Here is a 24,118-nt window from a genome sequence, read left to right as displayed (position 1 = left end):
TCCCTGTTATCTACATCCTCTGGCAATAATGGTTGCTCATCACTAATTTCTTCCAACTGATGTGTAAATAACTCCTCTGACAGATCAAGTGAAGCAGCTGTGGTGCTAGTGTTGGTGGTAGCGGCAGGCGGGCGAGTGGTAACTTGAGAGGTGCCCGAAGCTGAGCTGGAGGAGGATGGTGCGTCAAGGTTCCGAGCGGAAGCTGTAGAAGATTGGGTGTCCTGTGTTAGCCAGTCAATTATGTCCTCCGAACTTTTCAAGTTCAGGGTACGTGGCCTCTGAACACTGGGCATTATTCTAGGGCCAAAGGAAATCACCGCACCACGACCACGATTGCCCCTGCGGGGTGGCCTGCTCTGCCTGTCATTTTTTTTTTGATTATTCGTACTATGCGTGCAAGCTACTGTAACACCAGATATGAGTGGTGGGCACTGGCAGTAGTGGGGACAGTACAGTCTGTGGGCCTGACACACACGCTGGCAGGCAACTGCAATTATATTACAGAGAAAAAATTGTTTTATTGCTTTCAATGCAAGCTACTGTGACACCATATATGAGTGGTGGGCACTGGAAGTAGTGGGCACAGTACACGCTGTGCGCCTGACACACACACGCTGGCAGGCAACTGCAATTATATTACAGTGAAAAAATTGTTTAACTGTTTTAAATGCAAGCTACTGTGACACCAGATATGAGTGGTGGGCACTGGCAGTAGTGGGCACAGTACACGCTGTGGGCCTGACACACACGCTGCCAGGCAACTGCAATTATATTACAGTAAAAAAATTGTTTCACTGTTTTAAATGCAAGCTACTGTGACACCAGAAATGAGTGGTGGGCACTGGCAGTAGTGGGCACAGTACACGCTGTGGGCCTGACACATGCTGGCAGGCAACTGCAATTATATTACAGTGAAAAAAATGTTTTACTGTTTTAAATGCTAGCTACTGTGCCACCAGATAAGAGTAGTGGGCACAGTAAACGCTGTGGGCCTGACACACACGCTGGCAGGCAACTGCAATTATATTACACGCTGGCAGGCAACTGCAATTATATGCCTGACTGAGACATATCCCTGTTATCTACATCCTCTGGCAATAATGGTTGCTCATCACTAATTTCTTCCAACTGATGTGTAAATAACTCCTCTGACAGATCAAGTGAAGCAGCTGTGGTGCTAGTGTTGGTGGTGGCGGCAGGCGGGCGAGTGGTAACTTGAGAGGTGCCCAAAGCTAAGCTGGAGGAGGATGGTGCGTCAAGGTTCCGAGCGGAAGCTGTAGAAGATTGGGTGTCCTGTGTTAGCCAGTCAACTATGTCCTCAGAACTTTTCGAGTTCAGGGTACGTGGCCTCTGAACACTGGGCATTATTCTAGGGCCAAAGGAAGTCACAGCACCACGACGGCCCCTGCGGGGTGGCCTGCCTCTGCCTGTCATTTTTTTTTTTGATTAGTTAAGTTGTACTATGCGTGCAAGGTATTGTGACACCAGATATGAGTGGCACTGTGCACTGGCAGAAGTTGGCAGAGTAGACGCTGTAGGCCTGACACACACGCTTGCAGACAACTAACTGCTATTCAATCTATTACAGTCAAAACATTTTTTTTTTTTTTATGTACACTACTGTGACACCAGATATGAGTTGCACTGGTGTGACACTGTGCCCTGGCAGGCCCTGAAACGCACACATGTGAAGGAAAATGACTGCTATTATATTACAGTCAAAAAAGTTTTTTTTGTTTTTTTTAACCCCGTAAGGCCTTTTTACACCTTAGGACCAGGCGATTTTTTGCAAATCTGACCAGAGTCCCTTTAAGTGCTGATAACTTTAAAACGCTTTGACTTATCCAGGCCGTTCTGAGATAGTTTTTTCGTCACATATTGTACTTCATGACACTGGTAAAATGAAGTCAAAAAAATTATTTTTTTGCACCAAAAAATACCTAATTTAACAAAAATTTGGAAAAATTTGCAAATTTCAAAGTTTCAGTTTCTCTACTTCTGTAATACATAGTAATACCCCCAAAAATTGTGATGACTTTACATTACCCATATGTCTACTTCATGTTTGAATTGTTTTGGGAATGATATTTTATTTTTTGGGGATGTTATAAGGCTTAGAAGTTTAGAAGCAAATCTTGAAATTTTTCAGAAATTTACAAAAACTCAATTTTTAGGGACCAGTTCAGGTCTCAAGTCACTTTGCGAGGCTTACATAATAGAAACCACCCAAAAATGACCCCATCTAAGAAACTACACCCCTCAAGGTATTCAAAACTGATTTTGCATACGTTGTTAACCCTTTAGGTGTTGCACAAGAGTTATTGGCAAATGGGGAGGAAATTTGAGAATTTCATTTTTTTGTCTAATTTTTCATTTTAACCCATTTTTTCCACTATCAAAGCAAGGGTTAACAGCCAAACAAGACTGTATCTTCATTGCCCTGACTCTGCCGTTTACAGAAACACCCAATATGTGGCCGTAAACTACTGTACGGCCACACAGCGGGGCGTAGAGTGAAAGGTGCGCCGTTTAGTTTTTGGAAGGCTGATTTTTATGGACTGGTTTATTTACACCATGTCACATTTGAAGCCCCCCTGATGCACCCCTAGAGGAGAAACTCCCTAAAAGTGACCCCATCTAAGAAACTACACCCCTCAAGGTATTCAAAACTGATTTTACATACATCGTTAACCCTTTAGGTGTTGCACAAGAGTTATTGGCAAATGGCGATGAAATTTGAGAATTTCATTTTTTTGCCTAATTTTCCATTTTAACCCATTTTTTCTACTAACAAAGCAAGGGTTAACAGCCAAACAAGACTGTATCTTTATTGCCCTGACTCTGCTGTTTACAGAAACACCCCATATGTGGCCGTAAACTACTGTACGGCCACACAGCGGGGCGTAGAGTGAAAGGTGCGCCGTTTGGTTTTTGGAGGGCTGATTTTGCTGGACTGTTTTTTTGACACCATGTCCCATTTGAAGCCCCCCTGATGCACCCCTAGATTATAAACTCTATAAAAGTGACCCCATCTAAGAAACTACACCCCTCAAGGTATTCAAAACTGATTTTACAAACTTTGTTAATCCTTTAGGTGTTGCACAAGATTTAATGGAAAATAGAGATACAATTTCAAAATTTCACTTTTTTGGCAGATTTTCCATTTTAATATTTTTTTTCCAGTTACAAAGCAAGGGTTAACAGCCAAACAAAACTCATTATTTATGGCCCTAATTCTGTAGTTTACAGAAACACCCCATATGTGGTCGTAAACAGCTGTATGGGCACACGGCAGGGCGCAGAAGGAAATGAATGCCATCCGGTTTTTGGAAGGCAGATTTTGCTGGACTGGTTTTTTTGACACCATGTCCCATTTGAAGCCCCCCCTGATGCACCCCTAGAGTAGAAACTCCAAAAAAGTGACCCCATTTTAGAAACTACGGGATAGGGTGGCAGTTTTGTTGGTACTAGTTTAGGGTACATATGATTTTTGGTTGCTCTATATTACACTTTTTGTGCGGCAAGGTAACAAGAAATAGCTTTTTTGGCACCTTTTTTTTTTTTTGTTATTTACAACATTCATCTGACAGGTTAGATCATGTGGTAATTTTATAGAGCAGGTTGTTACGGACGCGGCGATACCTAATATGTATACAATTTTTTTTATTTATGTAAGTTTTACACAATGATTTCATTTTTAAAACAAAAAAAATGTTTGTGTCTCCATAGTCTAAGAGCCATAGTTTTTTTCAGTTTTTGGGCGATTATCTTAAGTAGGGTCTCATTTTTTGCGGGATGAGATGACGATTTGATTGGCATCTATTTTGGGGTGCATATGACTTTTTGATTGCTTGCTATTACACTTTTTGTGACGTAAGATGACAAAAAATGGCTTTTTTTTACACCGTTTTTTTTTTTTTTTTTTTTTTACGGTGGTTATCTGAGGGGTTAGATCATGTGATATTTTTATAGAGCCGGTCGATACGGACGCGGCGATACCCAATATGTATACTTTTTTTACACAATGATTTCATTTTTGAAACAAAAAAAATCATGTTTTAGTGTTTCCATAGTCTAAGAGCCATAGTTTTTTCAGTTTTTGGGCGATTATCTTGGGTAGGGTATGATTTTTGCGGGATGAGATGACGGTTTGATTGTTACAATTTTGGCGTACATGCGACTTTTTTGATCACTTTTATTACCTTTTTTGGGAAGTAAGGTGGGCAAAATTTCAATTTCATCATAGTTTTTTATTTTTTATTTTTATGGCGTTCACCGTTCGGGTAAAGTAACATGACCGTTTTATAGATCAGGTCGTTACTGACGCGGCGATACCAAACATGTGTAGGGAATTTTATTTTTTTCATTTTTAATCAGTGATAAATGTGTTTTTTTGATTTTTACTTTTTTTCACTTTTATTCACTTTTTTTTTGACCCAGACCCACTTGGTTCTTGAAGATCCAGTGGGTCTGATGTCTGTATAATACAGTACAATATATATATTGTACTGTACTGTATTTTACACTTTGAACAGATCTATGCCTTTTAGTACTGGTCAGAACTGCGCAGACGGGGAAGGGTAAGGAGGGGATCTGTCGGGGGGCTGTCTGGGGGCTCTCTCCCTCTCCATCGGGGGGCTGCAAAGGCATAGCAGCCCCCCGATGGGAGAGGGAGGGAGCTCCCTGCGCTGTTAACCTTTTCCATACAGCGGTCCGTACGGACCGCTGTATGGAAAGGGTTAAACGGCTGACATCGCATCGCAGATGTCAGCCGTTTATACCAGGGTGCCAGCAATGTGCTGGCACCCTGGTATACCCACTAGAAGCCAACGATTATACAAGGGGAGGCGGGCGGGGGATCGCGATCCCGCCTGCCCCACCGCCCGCCTCCCGCACCGCCCGCAACCCTCCCCCTGCACCTCCCGCCACCATAAAATCATTCGGGGGTGCAGGGTGGGGGGTGAATAAAACGTTATTTTAGGCATATAAAGTTTATGATCCCCGCGGTCAGGGACCGCGGGGATCAGAAAATGCAGAAATCGCAGCAAACCGCAGGTCTGAATTGACCTGCGGTTTGCCGCGATCGCCGACATGGGGGGTCACGGGACCCCCCTGCGCATTTAGCCTAGGTGCCTGCTCAATGATTTGAGCAGGCACCGGGTTCCGATCACTGCCAGCTGCACGGCAGTGATCGAAAATACACAGGGCGTACATGTACGCCCTGTGTCCTTAAGTACCAGGGCACAAGGGCGTACCTGTACGCCCTATGTCCTTAAGAGGTTAAATGCAAGCTACTGTCACACCAGATATGAGTGGTGGTACTGGGCAAGTGGGCACGGTATACGCTGTGAGCCTGACACACACGCTGGCAGGCAGGCAACTGCAATTAGATTACACAGGAAAAAAAAAAAAGCAGACTGATGTTCTAGCCCTAAAAAGGGCTTTTTGGGGTGCTGTCCTTACAGCAGAGATCAGATGAGTCTTTCAGGACTGTAGTGAACACTGAATACACTGGCCTAGCTAACGCTTTCCCTATTAAATCAGCAGCAGCAGCACTGTCCCTCCTCTCACTGAGAATGCAGCTTCCGAATGAATCTAAAATGGATGCTGTCCAGGAGGTGGGAGGGTCTGGGAGGGAGGGTCTGCTGCTGATTGGCTGGAATGTGTCTGCTGACTGTGAGGTACAGGGTCAAAGTTTACTCAATGATGATGTATAGGGGGCGGAGATGTATAGGGGGCGGACCGAACATCGCATATGTTCGCCCGCCGCGGCGAACACGTACAAGCTATGTTCGCTGGGAACTATTCGCCGGCGAACTATTCGGGACATCTCTATCCGAGACCCCAGTGGGTTGCATCGGTCACAGCTAGGAAGCTGAATATTGAGTTAGGGGAAACCTCCGTAAAGTTAGCGCCTTGCTTGGCAAGGATTTATCGTTTTGTGTTGATGTAACACGTTGTGATGTGAAGCTGAAACTTCATTGTGCCAAGTGATGCCAAACTTGGAAGTTTGATGTGCTGTGTGACAAATAAAGCACTGTTTGAGCTTGAAAAAACCCTGTTGGATGAGAAGTCTGTCATCGCCGCCCCAGGCAAAGAAAGCGATCCCTTACAACATATAAAACTGTATGTAAACAAATATACAAATTAGATATGAGCAAAGTATTGGGAAATTGGATTCGGCTGCTTCGACAAGAAGTTCGTCAGGAAGCACATTTTTTTGTAAGAAGCAGGTGCAATGACAGGGAGATGCGATAGCGCCACTCCCCATCATTGTACCCCTCAGATGCTACGTTCATACATGATTGCAGCATCTGAGAGTAAAAGCAGTGTGAAATTAACAGAAAAAAAAAATTAAATCATACTTACCTCCTCCATTTGCTAGCGACGGGCCGGCCGCCGCCATCTTGTTTGAAGATCTCGAATGACGTCATACATCACCACGCATGGGATTTCGGCCAAGATCTTCAATCAAGATGGCGGTGGACAACCCGTCGCAAGCAAATGGAGGAGGTAAGTATGACTTTTTTTTTGTTTTTTTACACTATTTCAGGTTAAATCGATTTGCTATCACGAAGCATGAGGAAATTCAGCTTTGCGGCAGATTCGCTCTTCTCTAATTCAAATATTTACAAATATTTAATTTTAGATACACACCGGTGTGAGACTATACTCACTGCTTCAGTAGGACAAGCTTGTACTGCTGAAGAATGCCTCGCTAACGGAGATGGGGATGGTGGTAACAGTGTTGGACTTGGTGGGCTCTCCCACGTGGTGACGTCATCACGCATATAACAGGTCCTTTGGCAGGTCCTGTTCAGTGAAGATAGAAAAAGCTGCTGCAGCGCGATCAAATGGATGAGGTAAGTTGTTTTTGTTTTTTTAACCCCTAAATGGCCATATTGATTTACATTCTGTCTTAAGAATTCTATTATTTTACAATATAACCATGTTATAACGGAAAATAATAAAGTGAAGTTTGGGTCTCCATTATCTTCAATGGGGTTTGGGTTTGGGGTCAAGTTCTGGTCCCGAACTTTGACCTGAAGTTTGGCCAAACCTAGCGAACCCGAACTTCCACAGGTTCGCTCATCCCTACTCATGACACAGTGCTACGCCTGCTCCTTACAGCTTCAGCGTGAAGATCTATTTATTATATGTACAGGTATAATTATATTCTTCTATTATTGTTATTATGTTTGGCACACTGATATGTCAGTGAGTACGGCTGGCTTGCTAGGAGTTAACTATGGGCGGAACTAGGACAAAAGAGAAAAAACAGGATCTGCCCTCTGTACAGTCCACACTGCAGAGCTACGGGTAAGACAACACATTCTTAATCTTTTCTTACTTTTCTGTTTAATACAATGTAAGGCTTCTGCCACCCATAGGCTATCGTAACTTTTGATAAAGGGATCGTTTTGATGACAGTACACTGCAGGATGGGATGGGGCAGTCTATTACACCATTCCACACTGCCATATACAAACATTACCTGTAGGTTTCCTGACATATACACTAAATGTATGTGAACTGATGTGAACCCAGGCTAATGTATGTTGTCCCTCACTAGCCTCCATTACACTGATGCCTCAAAGAGTTTGTGGGACAGTTTAACCCCTTCACCACATGCAGCACAATTAGAGGCTTTGCTGCATTTGGTGGAATGGGTTAAATTTGTACAAAACATTCAGTGGGAGGGGAAGTATTGAATGCACTACTGTGCTAGAGAGAGAGGGACTGTGTGAGGGACCTATCTCACTAGGGGAGTCTCAAAACATGTTGTGAACCCAGCCTAAGAAAAATCTGCTAGATTACTACAAAACTGTATGATTCAGGATTATGTAGAAACTCCTGCAGACACAGTGTTCTACTGTTTACGTTGATCCCTCGTTTGTAGGTTAATAGTTCCTCTATCTACGCGGCATTGTGATAATGCAGGTGTTTGTGCACACGATGACGAGGTTGGTGTTAGTGCCTCACTGTATTTTATTGAGGCAGTTAGGCAGATGATTCACAGAGGCACTCCCAAATACAAGCACAGTCTTTACAGATGACTTTAGGCAATTTTCTCCTGGCTTGTGTATGGGAGGACAGGCAGCTTACTAGTCTCATCTGAGTTTCTCTACAGATAAGCAATGCAGCCTCCATCATCCGACCAAAGGAGTGCAATTTTCTCTCTCTCAATAATTCTGTTTCTCTGTTCACAAATGCGGCACTACAATGCTCAGCTCTATGTTCTCTTCTTCAGTCAGTATTACTGCTATATCCTCTGTGGGAGCAGTTTTATAACAGTAGCACAGTCTGTCTCAGGGTGGGTGGGTGTCTGCAGCTTCTCTTCCAACACAAAATGCAGTGAAGTCCACAACAGGCAAACAGTAGATCTGTTACCTTTCACTGGCTTGTATTTTCCTGCACTTTTCCTTGTAAATGCCCACGGTGCATTCAATCAAATCCGATTTAACTTTCCCTCATAGGTTGGCAATTGTATCTCCCTGTCTTCTGCTTCTCCTCTCATAAACCAGACAAACACTATAGCAGCTCCTAGCACTTTCTCCTGGCTGCACACATATTAACAGCCTACACCAGACTAACTTACTGTACTTCCCATCCTATAGGAAGTTGGTGGAGGAGCCACCACTTTACTACTGTTACTGAGGGGCTGCTTTGGGAAGTTAACCCCTATTACCCACAAACAACCTTTGGAATACAAGATGCATAATGCTACTACATTAACCCCTTATGCAGTGGGTTGCCACCACACTGTATATCTACCGTATCTAATATCTATCCATCTATTTATCTATTAGCCTCCAATATATATCTATATATTTATAAAACATCTTCTAATATCTATTTATCTACATATCTATTATCTATCTCCCATCTGTAATCACCGTGCCCTCCCTGTCCCACTAATTCTGGATTGCACAGCTGCTACTCCACTCACCCAGTGTCTGTCACAGTTCTAGTGCTCTGGCAGTGCACCCGGGCACCTGTTTCCTATGTGTGTATCGGAATATTCTTCACTGAAACTCATCTCTTTCTGCAGCATTGCAAGGGTTAACCCTCCTTTGGTTCTGTGTGCAGCTGCTTGTATTGGAACCTTAGAGATGGCAAATTACTTGGCACTGGGCAGACTGAGGAATGGAGTCTAAGCAGACTCCTGATCTTTAACTCTAGGATTAACCCCACCAGGATAGTCATCAGATGGTGATACAAATTATTATTATTTATTATTAAAGAGCCATTCATTCCATGGTGCTGTACATATGAAAAGGGGTATAAATACATAATACAGACAATTGCACTAAGCATAAACAAGATGAGTTACAAACTGGTACAGAAGGAGAGAGGGCCCTGCCCATGAGGACTTACAATCTACATGGTATGGGAGAAGGTCACAGTAGGTGAGGGTGAAGCTGGTCATGGCGGTATAGAGGCAGCAGGGTCACTGTAGGCTTGTCTGAAGAGGTGGGTTTTTAGGTTTCTTTTGAAGGATTCCACTGTAGGTGATAGGTCCAATATGTTGGGGTAGCGAGTTCCAGAGTGTGAGGGATGCACGGGAGAAATCTTGGAGGCGATTGTGGAAAGAGGTGATAAGAGTAGAGGAGGTCTTGTGAGGATCGGAGATTGCATGCGGGGATGTATCAGGAGGTATGGAGGGGACAGGTTGTGATCAGCCTTGTATGTATTTGTTAGTATTTTAAACTGAATTCGCTGGGCAATGGGGAGCCAGTGAAAGGAATGGCAGAGGGGAGAGGCAGAGGAGTAATAGGGTGAGAGGTGGATTAGTCAGGCAGCAGAGTTGAGGATAGATTGGAGGGGTGCAAGAGTGCTAGATGGAAGGCCGCAGAGGAGAATGTTGCAGTAGTCTAGGCGGGAGATGATAAGGGCATGTACAAGCATTTTTGCAGATTTAAAGTTAAGGAAAGCGCGGATGCGGAAGATGTTTTTGAGTTGGAGGCGGCAAGTGGTGGAAAGGGCTTGGATGTGCGGTCAGAAGGAGAGGGCAGAATCCAAGGGCATTCCAAGACAGCAGACTTGGTTGACCGGGGAGAGTGCGCAGCCATTGATCGCGATATATAGGTCTGTTGGGGGGGGTTGAGCAAGATGGGGGGAAAGATGATGAATTCTGTTTTATCCATGTTACATATAAACATAGAATGTGTCGGCAGATAAGAACCATTTGGCCCATCTCTTCTGCCCAATATACTGAATACTATGGATAGCCCCTGGCCCTATCTTATATGAAGGATGGCCTTATGCCTATCCCATGCATGCTTAAACTCCTTCACTGTATTTGCAGCTACCACGACTGCAAGCATTTGTAGACAAGAATCTGAGCTTGTCATTTCTTAAACTTTGTGCTACTGGCATCTTCTGGCATTGTTCCGGGGGGCAGTCGGACTGCTGGATTATCACTCTTTTGCCCCCCTTTCCTAGTTTAAATGCTCCTTAGAAAATACTTGGAACTGTTCACCGAGGACATTCGTTCCCTTGAGAGAAAGATGCAAACCATCTTTCTTGTACAGTTCTTTTCCATTCCAACAAGAGCTAACATGAGACACAAAGCCAAACCCTTGGTTCAGACACCATTCACCAAGCCATACATTGAATTCCTTAATGCGCATCTTCCTTTCATGCTGAACGTTATGCACAGGCAAAACTGCAGAGAATGAAACAGTTGATGCAACCTCCCGTATATCCTTTCCAAGTGTGTGAAAAGCTTCTTTCACCTTTGAAACCTCATTGCAAGCCAGATCGTTTGTCCCAAGATGGACAATAACATCCACTTCCCTTTCCTGCTTTGCTTGCCTAACAATATTAACCACCTCCCGTCTGCCCATTGACTATAAACGTCCGGGAGGTGGATCTCTATTTCTGAAAGCACGTTTTAAAATGTCCTGCAGCTTTCCCCCCTGTGCTCCGCCCCTGTACATAGAAACTCCGTGACTAAGCTCCCTCCTGACAGCCAAGAACATGGAGCTTTACCCTGAGACCTTTTTTGCTGGTCTCCGGGCTTTTGATCGCTCTGACAAGCAGTCAGAGCAATCACAAATGCATCTACCATCTCCCTCTTATTACTGCCAGTCAGAGAGGGAGATCGGTATTTAAACTAGGCATCTCGATTGTAATGTTAAACTGTAAGCCCTGGAGACTGATCAGCATGGTCTCCGGGGCATGTGAGCGCTGTAATTTCCAGTTACAGCGCTCTGAAATGCTTGTACCGTCTCCCTCTCTGTAGCGCTGGCAGGAGAAGGAGATCGGTACATTCACACCCCACCAGCGATCCCCCAGCAGCTGTTTTCACTGGAGACAAATCAGCATTGTCTCCAGAGCATGTGTTGTGAGCGCTGTAATTTGCAGTTACAGCGCTCAGAAAGGCTTGTGCTGTCTCCCTCTCATTAGTGCTGGCAGGAGAGCGAGATCAGAACATTTACATTCCCCCAGCAGCTGTTTTCACTGGAGTCTAATCAGCCCGATCTCCAGGACATGTAACTGCCTGAGCCGGGTGAGTGCAAGAGCTGTCAGGTCTCCAGAGACCTCGATCAGCCCTGCACTGAGGCTGTACAGCACAGTATTGCGCTGTACAGCCTTTCTGGGGGGTGCATTTCTCCTGTAACTGGGGCTACTATGTCAGCCCCAGTTACAGGAGAAATCAACAGTGAAAAGAAAAAAAAAAAGTGAAGTTAAATGTCCCCCAGAGGTCTTGTATGACCTTATGGGGGACGCAAAGTGTAAAATAAAAAAAATTAAAATAAAATGTAAAAAAAATAAATAAATAACGTTTTCACATGTTGAAAAAAAAATTCCCCAAGTAAGGAATAAAAAATAATAATTTAAAAATAGAAAAAATAAAATAAAATAGACATATTTGGTATTGCCGCGTCCGTGACGGTCGGCTCTATAAATATATCACATAATCGACCCAGTCCAATAAACACCATAAAAAATAAAAATAAATAACTGTAAAAAAAAGCCATTTTTGTCACCTTACATCACAAAAAGTGCAACACCAAGTGATCAAAAAGGCGTATGTCCCACAAAATGGTACCAATAAAACAGTCACCTCATCCCGCAAAAAATGAGCACCTACATAAGAAAATCTCTCAAAAAATAAAAAAAATATAGCTCTTAGAACATGGAGACACTAAAACATAATTTTTTTGGTTTTAAAAATGCTATTATTGTGTTAAAGTGAAATAAATAAAAAAAGTATACATATTAGGTATTGCCGCGTCCGTAAAAACCAGCTCTATAAAAATATCACATGACCTAACCCCTCGGGTGAACACCGTAAAAAAAAAAAAAACTGTGTCAAAACAAGCAATTTTTGTCACCTTACATCACAAAAAGTGCAACACCAAGTGATCAAAAAGGCGTATGTCACACAAAATGGTACCAATAAAACCGTCACCTCATCCCACAAAAAATGAGCCCCTACAAAAGAAAATCTCTCAAAAAATAAAAAAACTATAGCTCTCAGAACATGGACAGATTAAAACATAATTTTTTTGTTTCAAAAAGGCTATTATTGTGTAAAACTTTAATAAATAAGAAAAAGTATACATATTAGGTATCGCCACGTCCGTAAAAATCTGCTCTATAAAAATGTCACTTGACTGAACCCCTCAGGTGAACGCTGTAAAAATAAATAAATAAAAACTGTGCTAAAACAAGCAATTTTTTGGTCACCTTGCCCCATAAAGTGTTATAATGAATGATCAAAAAATCATATGTACCCAAAAATAGTACCAATAAAACTGGCACCTTATCCCCTAGTTTCCAAAATGGGGTCACTTCTTGGAAGTTTCTACTGTAAGGGTGCATCACGGGGGCTTCAAATGGGACATGGCATCTAAAAACCATGTGGAGTTGCTTTTCTTCTGCGCCCTGCCGTGTGCCCATACAGCAGTTTATGACCACATGTGGGGTGTTTCTGTAAACCGCAGAATCTGGGTAATAAATATTGAGTTTTGTTTGGCTGTTAACCATCGCTGTGTTAAAGAAGAAATTGGATTAAAATGGAAAATCTGCCAAAAAAGTGAAATTTAAAAATTTGATCTCCATTTTCCTTTAATTCTTGTGGAACGCTTAAAGGGTTAACAAAGTTTGTAAAATCGGTTTTAAGTAACTTGAGGGGTTTAGTTTCTACAATGGGGTCATTTATGGGGGTATCCACTATGTAGGCCACACAAAGTGACTTCAGACCTGAACTGGTCCTTAAAAAGTGGGTTTTGGCAATTTTCTTAAAAATGTGAAGAATTGCTTCTAAACTTCTAAGCCTTCTAACGTCCTAAAAAAATTAAATTACATTTCCAAAATGATGCCAACATAAAGTAGACATATGGGGAATGTTAAGTAATAAATATTTTATGAGGTATCACTTTCTGTTTTAAAAGCAGAGAAATTGAAATTTAGAAAATGCAAATTTTTCAAAATTTTTGGTAAATTTGGGATTTTTTCATAAATAAAGGTGAAATATATTGACTCAACTTTATGACTATCATGAAGTACAATGTGTCATGAGAAAACAATCTCTGAATGACTTGGATAAGTAAAGGCATTCCAAAGTTATTACCACATAAATTGAGATATGTCAGTTTTGCAAAATTAGGCCTGGTCAGGAAGGGGTCAAATGGCCCAGATATCAAGTGGTTAAGGATTTGTCGTCTGTCCCTGCTAGCAGTAGAACCAGGGAGACATCTCACAACACCATTCTCCTCAAACTTCACAACTCTTATGATGGAATCGCCCACCAACAGCTGCTGACTATCAGTCCTCACCTTCTCCTTTTTGTCTTTGGCTGCAGTTTTGCATACTTTAGGCATGGGAGATGATTGTTCCTCACCCACTGTGCTTGAGCCATCCTCCATGTTGCTCTTGCACTCTGAAAGTGCTGCAAATGAATTATGGAGAGCCACAGACTGTGGGACATGTCTTCTAGCCACAACTCTCAGTCTGCCAGAACCTACAGTAACCCATCTTCCATTTCTAGGGGGCCTCTGTGGCAGTGGCATTGCAATGTTCTCATCCTGAGTTTGTTTAATGGTTAATTTAAAAATCTCATATTTCAAAAAGGTAATTTCCTGCTGCATTATGGAGAGCTGTCAGTTGTACTCCAGCCTTGTTGTGTGCTGGAGTTATGATCCTTGTCTGGATGTTCCATCCTACTGTGTGAGGGCCACCTAGTGGGACATACTGTCACACAGGAACCAGCATTCCAGAAACAGCTCACAGACTTGACATTTTGTTCACCCCTCCGGGAAACCATGAGACCCCCTTCCGGAGGCCACAACAGACAAACAGGGGAACATCTAGCATCCATGCCGGACAGAATAATACTCCAAACACTGACTAGACACAGAACAACAACTAGACAAAACAACCACCCCAGAACATATACCCACACCAAACATAACCACAGGTAAGGTAGGGAAAAAGGAGGAGACATAAGGAAGACATTGCTGAAGACATCGATGTCTTACTAGGTGGCCCTCACTCTGGAAGATGGAACAACCAGACAGAGCATAACTCCAGCACACACCAAGGCTGGAATACAACTCACTCCTGGCCAAAAGCCACAGGTATAAGTAACGCAAGTGACCACACCCAGCAAACCCCTTAATCCTCACTAGCAAAAAGATTAACCCCTTGCTGACCAAAGAGCAGGGAGGTACACCATAAAGGGGAAGTGCACGTGCAAACCACAAACTACACGTTGCCCCTGGCAACCAGTCTGCACGGCAACCGCGTAACGGTCAAACAACAAATGACCGTGACATCAAGTGAAGGCTTTTTGAGGATGGGTGTACTGGTCGCATGTTTAAAAGCAGAGGGGAAGACAACAGAGGTTAGTGATAGGTTGAAGAGATGAGTTAAGGCTGGGATAAACGCTGTGGTGAGGTTAGGGATGAGGTGGGATGGGATTGGGTCAAGTGCACAGGTGATGAGATGTGATCTGGAGAGTAGACTGGACAGTTTTTCTTCTGTAATGGTGGAGAAGTGGGTTTTGGGAGAAGAGGACCGAGCAGTTGTGTAGAGGGTCTGTGGGGACTGTGTACTGAAGCTGTCTCTAATGTTAGCTATCTTTTGTTTGAAGTATACGGCAAAGTTCTCAGCTGAGATGAGAGGAGAGGGTGGGGGCGCTGGGGGACGGAGAAGGGAGTTAAGTGTTAAAAAGGTTGTTTAGGGCTGTGGGCCAGGGAAGATATGAGAGATTAGAAGTAGGCCTGTTTTGCATCAGCAAGTGAGGATTTGAATATGAGGAGGGATTGTTTGTATGAGGTGAATTGATCTTTAGAATGGGATTTCTACCACCGCCGCTCAGCAGCCCTGGAAGCTTGTCTGAGTTTTTTGGTTAGGTTGGTGTGCCAGGGTTGTCTGTTGATTTTTTGGGTTTTGTTGTGTGTGAGAAGGGCAACAGTGTTCAGAGCTGTACTTGTTGTGGTGTTATACAGGGTGGTGGCAGCATCTAGGTCTTGGAGGGAACAGATGGTAGAGAGTGGCAGAAGAGAGTCAGAGAGCAGGCAAAAGTCGAGATGTTTAAGGTTCCTGCAGGGGGGTGCTAGTGTGTGGACCGGGGGAGCAGCAGAAGAGACGAGTGAAGAGAAGGTGAGTAGGTTGTGGCCAGATAGTGGGAGAGTCAAATTAGAAAGGTTAGATAGGGAGCAGAGGCGGGTAAAGATAAGATCCAAAGTGTGACCATCTCTGTGGGTGGGAGCTGTAGACCACTGTGAGAGGCTGAAGGAGGAAGAGAATGATAGGCGTTTAGAGGCGGATGTGTGGCAGGTGTCAATAGGGATGTTGAAGTCACCCATGATGATAGTGGGGATGTTGGCAGAAAGAAAGTGTAGGAGCCAGGTGTTAAAGTGGTCAAGAAAGATGGTGGCTGGGCCTGGGGGGGGGGGTTAATTACCGCTACTTGAAGGTTGGAGGGAGAGTAAATGCGAACAGAGTGCACTTGAAATGAAATGAGCGTAATGGAGGGTGGCAGTGGAGTTGGGCTGTAAAAGCAGGTGTCGGATAGGAGAAGACCAACTTCTCCACCATATTCGCAGCTGGGGCGGGGGGTGTGAGTGAAATAAAATTCGCTATAAGAGAGTGCAGCAGGGGAGGAGGTGTCAGAGGGTGTCAGACATGTTTCTGTGAGACCCAGAAAGGAAAGTTTTTGAGGTCATGAATGTAGGACAGTTTGTTACATTCCATTGTTAGATTCCATAATGCTCCTGCAAGAGGAACCAAAGGAGCAGGGGTCAGAGGAATGGTTATTAGGTTTAAGGGGTTGCAGAAATTTATAGAAGGAGATTTGTACTGGGACGTGGAGGTGATAGTGGGGATATGCTGAGAGGGGCCTGGATTTGGAGAGATATCACCAGCAATAAGGAGAACAGAGAAAGTGTTAGTAGGTGAGAATAAGAGAGGGCATGAGGTATCAGTGTGTGTTTTGGAAGGAAGTGTTTTATGTTGCCAAACAGGTTTGTGCAAGCGGTCAGATGAGAAGGTAAAAAGGAGGGAGAGATGAATAGTTCCTGGCTGGGTGAATGGATGTGGGGGTATTTCGGGAGGTTTTGGAAAAGTGAGAAGAGTAAGATGAAAGATTGAAACATTGTTTGCAATAACTATATCTGTAATTACCTATGGTTCACTTCTGGTCACATTCTGGTATAATTCTGGATGTGTACTTAAAGAGTTGCACTTGAAAGATGTTCCATTTGGAAAGACCAAATGAGCAGTAGGAGACATTGGGTAGAGATGTAGGTGTCAACAAAAAGCAGAAGTCCAAGGGCAAGACAGAAGAGTAGTTAGGTGTTGGCAGGAGTTAGACCCAGATGTAGAAATAATCTCAACAAAATATCTATTGGGTAATGCAGTAGTGTGGTATGTCATAGCCAGGGTCAACTACCAGGGATAGCAACACAATTTATTATTATTTATTATTAAATCGCCATTCATTCTATGGTGCTAACCATATGATACTGGGTATGCATACATAATAAAAACAAGTATAATAAGCATGACACGTTAAAAACTGGTACAGAAGGAGAGAGGAACCTGCCCGCAAAAGCTTACAATCTGAGGGATGGGAGACAGATACAGTAGACCTAGATAAAGCTGGTCATGGTGGCAGCAGGGTTACTGTAGTTTGTAGGCTTGTCTGAAGAGGTGGGTTTTCAGGTTTCTTTTTAAGGTTTCCATGGCAGATGAGTGTCTAAAATGTTACGTTGCCTCTCTCCCCCCCCATGTCCCAGTATCATAGTGCCATCTCCCCCCCAAAAAAAGTGCCAGTATCAAGTGCCTCTCTCCTTCCCACCCCCCATGTGCCAGTATCAAGTGCCTCTCTCCTCCCCCCCATGTCCCAGTATCATAGTGCCATCTCCCCCCCCAAAAGTGCCAGTATCAAGTGCCTCTCTCCCCCCCATGTCCCAGTATCATAGTGCCATCTCCCCCCCAAAAAAGTGCCAGTATCAAGTGCCTCTCTCCTTCCCCACCGTGTGCCAGTATCATAGTGCCATCTCCCCCCTCCCAATGTGCCAGTATTAAGTGCCTCTCTCCTCCCCACCCCCCATGTGCCAATATCATAGTGCCAACCCCCCCAATGTGCCAGTCCAAGTGCCTCTCTTCTTCTCCCCCATGTGCCAGTATCATAGTGCCAAAAAATCCCTCCCCCACATGTGCCAGTATCAGGTGCCAACCCCCCTCCCCTCATGTGCCAGTATCAAGTGCCTCCCGCAACCCCCATGTGGCAGTAACAGTCGGGTATTTAAAAAAAACAAAAAAACACTTCTACTTACCACCATGTCAGCGATGCGATGCAGCCTCTTCCTGTGTCCCGCGCTGTATGTCCATATATGGAGTCAGTGCTTGTGTATTCTAATTTAGCCTGTATTTCAGAATAGTTTCTGCTGGGACTTGAACCCACGACCTTTTGTATCAGAGGCAAGGCACTTACCCACACAGCTATAAGAGCTGCATAGCCATTGACTGAAAATTTGAGACTACTGTAGACTCTGTTATAGCTTTGATAGCTAGTGTACATCCATACACATGACAGCTGCCCCAGCGCACTCAGCTCTGCTATATCTATATATATGATAGCTGCCACAGCACACCCAGCTCTGCTACATCTATACACATGACAGCTGCCCCAGCACACCCAGCTCTGCTACATCTTTACACATGACAGCTGCCCCAGTGCATTCAGCTCTGCTATATCTCTATATATGATAGCTGCCCCAGCACACCCAGCTCTGCTACATCTATACACATGACAACTGCCCCAGCACACCCAGCTGTGCTACATCTCTATATATCTATCTACTATATAGTGAAACTTAGAGATATATACACTGCGTGCAGAATTATTAGGCAAATGAGTATTTTGACCACATCATCCTCTTTATGCATGTTGTCTTACTCCAAGCTGTATAGGCTCGAAAGCCTACTACCAATTAAGCATATTAGGTGATGTGCATCTCTGTAATGAGAAGGGGTGTGGTCTAATGACATCAACACCCTATATTAGGTGTGCATAATTATTAGGCAACTTCCTTTCCTTTGGCAAAATGGGTCAAAAGAAGGACTTGACAGGCTCAGAAAAGTCAAAAATAGTGAGATATCTTGCAGAGGGATGCAGCACTCTTAAAATTGCAAAGCTTCTGAAGCGTGATCATCGAACAATCAAGCGTTTCATTCAAAATAGTCAACAGGGTCGCAAGAAGCGTGTGGAAAAACCAAGGCGCAAAATAACTGTCCATGAACTGAGAAAAGTCAAGCGTGCAGCTGCCAAGATGCCACTTGCCACCAGTTTGGCCATATTTCAGAGCTGCAACATCACTGGAGTGCCCAAAAGCACAAGGTGTGCAATACTCAGAGACATGGCCAAGGTAAGAAAGGCTGAAAGACGACCACCACTGAACAAGACACACAAGCTGAAACGTCAAGACTGGGCCAAGAAATATCTCAAGACTGATTTTTCTAAGGTTTTATGGACTGATGAAATGAGAGTGAGTCTTGATGGGCCAGATGGATGGGCCCGTGGCTGGATTGGTAAAGGGCAGAGAGCTCCAGTCCGACTCAGACGCCAGCAAGGTGGAGGTGGAGTACTGGTTTGGGCTGGTATCATCAAAGATGAGCTTGTGGGGCCTTTTCGGGTTGAGGATGGAGTCAAGCTCAACTCCCAGTCCTACTGCCAGTTTCTGGAAGACACCTTCTTCAAGCAGTGGTACAGGAAGAAGTCTGCATCCTTCAAGAAAAACATGATTTTCATGCAGGACAATGCTCCATCACACGCGTCCAAGTACTCCACAGCGTGGCTGGCAAGAAAGGGTATAAAAGAAGAAAATCTAATGACATGGCCTCCTTGTTCACCTGATCTGAACCCCATTGAGAACCTGTGGTCCATCATCAAATGTGAGATTTACAAGGAGGGAAAACAGTACACCTCTCTGAACAGTGTCTGGGAGGCTGTGGTTGCTGCTGCACGCAATGTTGATGGTGAACAGATCAAAACACTGACAGAATCCATGGATGGCAGGCATTTGAGTGTCCTTGCAAAGAAAGGTGGCTATATTGGTCACTGATTTGTTTTTGTTTTGTTTTTGAATGTCAGAAATGTATATTTGTGAATGTTGAGATGTTATATTGGTTTCACAGGTAAAAATAAATAATTAAAATGGGTATATATTAGTTTTTTGTTAAGTTGCCTAATAATTATGCACAGTAATAGTCACCTGCACACACAGATATCCCCCTAAAATAGCTAAAACTAAAAACAAACTAAAAACCACTTCCAAAAATATTCAGCTTTGATATTAATGAGTTTTTTGGGTTCATTGAGAACATGGTTGTTGTTCAATAATAAAATTAATCCTCAAAAATACAACTTGCCTAATAATTCTGCACTCCCTGTAGATATAGCAGAGCTATAATTTTTTTTTTGTTTTTTTTCATATACTGGCACATGATGGAGGGGCTACTGGCACACAGGGGGGACTACTGGCACAGACATAAGGGGGGCTACTGGCACATAAGGGGGACTACTGGCACATAAGGGGGACTACTGGCACATAAGGGGGACTACTGGCACATAAGGGGGACTACTGGCACATAAGGGGGACTACTGGCACATGATAGGGGGGATACTGGCACATAAGGGGGGCTACTGGCACATAAGGGGGACTACTGGCACATAAGGGGGGCTACTGGCACATGATAGGAGGCTACTGGCACATAAGGGGGATACTGGCACATGATAGGAGGCTACTGGCACATAAGGGGGGCTACTGGCACATGATAGGAGGCTACTGGCACATAAGGGGGGCTACTGGCACATAAGGGGGGCTACTGGCACTTGATAGGAGGGCTACTGGCACATGATAGGGGGGCGATTGGCACATAAGGGGGCTACTGGCACATGATAGGGGGGGCACTCTGGCTACTGGCACATGATGGTGGTGGGGCTCTTATTACTGGCACATGATGGTGGGGGGGGCTCTTATTACTGGTACATGATGGTGGGGGGGCTCTTATTACTGGCACATGATTGGGGGGCATCTATAGTGGCTCTTATTACTGGCACATGATTGGGGGCATCTATGCATCTATGGGGGCACATCTTACTAGCACATGATTAGGGGGCATCTATGGGGGCACATCTTACTGGCACATGATTGGGGGGCATCTATTGGGGCTCTTATTACTGGCACATTATTGGGTGGCACTATAGGGGCATCTACTGAGGCTAAAAAGAAGGGATATTTTATATGGGGCGCTCTGTATAGGGGCATTTTATACTGGGACACATTATGGTGGGTACTATGGGGAAGGGGGGAGAGGAGCACTATGGGGTCGTCTACGGGGGGACTGAGAAGGGGTATTTTATATTGGCACATTATGGGAACATTAGCTCAACTGGGGGCATTACAAGGGGGTATGTTTTGCACATTATAAGGAGAATTATTTCTACTGGGGGGCATTATGGTGGGCTTTTTTACTCCCCCATGGGATGACCCCCTAGTAGCAGCACCAGCCTCTCCCTGCTCTGCTATCCCTCTGCCCCTTCTCCAAATCCTTATTATGAAATCTTTCTCATTAGGATAAAACACAACATCAGCTCCACCGAGCCCCCAGCCAAGTGTGGAAGTGGTGTCCGAGATCCCCAAGGGCCAAGCCAAGTAATTGTAAGTTTTCATGTGGAGTATGTTTATGTTATACACATATAGCCTACACTGTGCCACACTATATACAGTATACCGCTACACTGTGTAGGAGTTATACTGTTATTGTACAGCATGGCACAGAGGTTATATTGTCTGGCAAACAGTAATCCACCTTGCCATCTATGCTTTGAATCTGGTTTTATATGTTACTTGGTTTTTGTACATTTACTTGCGTGTGCTAGTTGAGACCTGCTGTGATTGGGTTTTAGTTAGTTATTAAATGCTAACATGACAGTTTTTTGGTTTTGCACATTATTGATGATTATATTTCATAACTACTCTTCTAAGGGTATTGCCTTCCTTTATACTACAGTTCTCCTGTACCACTCTGACTGCGACTTTTAGCAGTTTAAGCAGTAATTTATGATTTTCTTTTGCTCTCAATAAATCTTGTGTTAACCTCTTCAGGACACATGATGTTGTCCTGGTACTTAAGGACACATGACGTACCGGTACGTCATGTATGGTTCCGATCACCGGCGGGCGGTGATCGGAACCCGGTGCCTGCTTAAATCATTGAGCAGGCACCTTGGCTAGATGCGCTGGGGGGTCCTGTGCCCCCCCCCCCCCAATGTCGGCGATCGCAGCAAACCACAGGTCAATTCAGACCTGCGGTTTCGTAAGTCTCTGATCCCCGCGGTCACAGATCATAAACTTCAAATAAGCTTAATTTTAATGTTTAACCCCCCCTGCTGCCCTCTTTGTTATCTGCCAGTGGGCACAGCGGGGAAGGGGGGTGCGGGCGGTGCTTGGGGGGTGGGCAGGCATGCGATCATCCGCCCACCCCCTCTCTCAGGATGGCCGAGCAGTTTGCAGAGTGTCAGCACAGATGCCATGCATTTAACCCCTTCCATGCCGTGGTCCGCTGTATGGAAAAGGTTAAGAGGGAGGGAGCTCCCTCCCTCTCCCATCAGGGGGTTGCTGTGCCTTTTCAGCCCCCGATGGGAGAGGGAGGGGGCCCCCCTCCCCATCTCTCACTGCTCTGCTGTGGCAGCGAGTGATGGGTACCATGGCAACCTGACGCCTTCACAGGCGTCCGGCTGTCCATGGTACTGATCAAAGGCTGTCCAGGGTGCTGATTAGACTTCTGCTAAAGGCAGAAGTCTAATCAGACTTTGTAAAGTGAAAATACAGTACAGTACACTATATAGTGTACTGTACTGTAATATACAGACATCAGACCCACTGGATCTTCAAGAACCAAGTGGGTCTGGGTAAAAAAAAAGTAAAAAAAAAGTGAAGAAAAAGTAAAAATTCAAAAAACACATTTATCACTGATTAAAAATTAAAAAAATTAAATTCCTTACACATGTTTGATATCACCGCGTCCGTAACGACCTGATCTATAAAACGTTCATGTTACTTTACCCAAACGGTTAACGCCATAAAAAAAAAAAAGAAAAACTATGATGAAATAGAAATTTTGCCCACCTTGCTTCCCAACAAAGGTAATAAAAGTGATAAAAAAAGTCGTATGTATGCCAAAATAGTACCAATCAAGCCGTCACCTCATCCCGCAAAAAATGAGACCCTACCTAAGATAATCGCCCAAAAACTGAAATAAACTATGGCTCTCAGAATATGGAGACACTAAAACATGATTTTTTAGTTTTTGTTTAAAAAATGAAATCATTGTGTAAAACTTACATAAATAAAAAAAAGTATACATATTAGGTATCGCCACGTCCGTAATAACCTACTATATAAAAATATCACATGAACTAACCCCTCAGGTGTATACCGTTAAAAAAAAAAAAAACTGTGTAAAAAAAGCTATTTTTTGTCACCTTACATCACAAAAAGTGTAATAGCAAGCGATCAAAAAGTTACACGCACCCCAAAATAGTGCCAATAAAACCGTCATCTCATCCCGCAAAAATCATGCCCTACCCAAGATATTTGCCCAAAAACTGAAAAAACTATGGCTCTCAGACTATGGAGACACTAAAATATGATTTTGTTTATTTTAAAAAATGAAATCATTGTGTAAAACTTACATAAATAAAAAAATTGTATACATATTAGGTATTGCCGCATCCGTGACAACCTGGTCTATAAAAATATCACATGATCTAACCTGTCAGATGAATGTTGTAAATAACAAAAAATAAAAACGGTGCCAAAACAGCTATTTCTTGTTACCTTGCCTCACAAAAAGTGTAATATAGAGCAACCAAAAATCATATGTACCCTAAACTAGTACCAACAATACTGCCACCCTATCCCGTAGTTTCTAAAATGGGGTCACTTTTTTGGAGTTTCTACTCTAGGGGTGCATCAGGGGGGCTTCAAATGAGACATGGTGTCAATAAAACTGGTCCAGCAAAATCTGCCTTCCAAAACCGTATGGCATTCCTTTCCTTCTGCACCCTGCTGTGTGCCCGTACAGCGGTTTACAACCACATATGGGGTGTTTATGTAAACTACAGAATCAGAGCCATAAATATTGAGTTTTATTTGGCTGTTAACCCTTGCTTTGTAACTGGAAAAAAATTATTAAAATGGAAAATCTGCCAAAAAAGTGAAATTTTGAAATTGTATCTCTATTTTCCATTAAATCCTGTGGAACACTTAAAGGGTTAACAAAGTTTGTAAAATCAGTTTTGAATACCTTGATGGGTGTAGTTTCTTATATGGGGTCACTTTTATGGAGTTTTTACTCTAGGGGTGCATCAGGGGGGCTTCAAATGGGACATGGTGTCAAAAAAAACTGTCCAGCAAAATCTGCCTTCCAAAAACCATACGGCGCACCTTTCCCTCTACGCCCTACTGTGTGCCCGTACAGTAGTTTATGGCCACATATGAGGTGTTTCTGCAAACTACAGAATCGGGGAAGTAAATATAGCATTTTGTTTAGCTGTTAACCCTTGCTTTGTTACTGGAAAAAATGGATT

General features: G+C 43.7%; 1 protein-coding gene across 3 annotated transcripts in view; it reads left to right on the top strand.

Moving 5' to 3' along the window:
• The first annotated feature begins 7,231 nt into the window (after positions 1-7,231).
• The window catches only part of LOC120997250 (cytochrome P450 2K6-like), a 127,801-nt gene continuing 110,914 nt past the window's right edge, over positions 7,232-24,118 (top strand). For 2 of the 3 annotated variants that reach the window (XM_040427257.1, XM_040427256.1), the window contains exon 1: positions 7,232-7,320. In XM_040427257.1, the coding sequence (XP_040283191.1) occupies positions 7,250-7,320 (71 nt within the window). In that variant the 5' untranslated portion in view covers positions 7,232-7,249. Of the gene's footprint in view, positions 7,321-21,161; positions 21,186-24,118 lie in introns of those variants that run through there. The other variant, XM_040427259.1, reaches the window with a different exon arrangement.

The sequence above is a fragment of the Bufo bufo genome, chromosome 4 (assembly GCF_905171765.1).
Source record: "Bufo bufo chromosome 4, aBufBuf1.1, whole genome shotgun sequence".
Classification (NCBI taxonomy): domain Eukaryota; kingdom Metazoa; phylum Chordata; class Amphibia; order Anura; family Bufonidae; genus Bufo; species Bufo bufo.
This window is presented reverse-complemented; position numbering and strand designations above follow the sequence as displayed.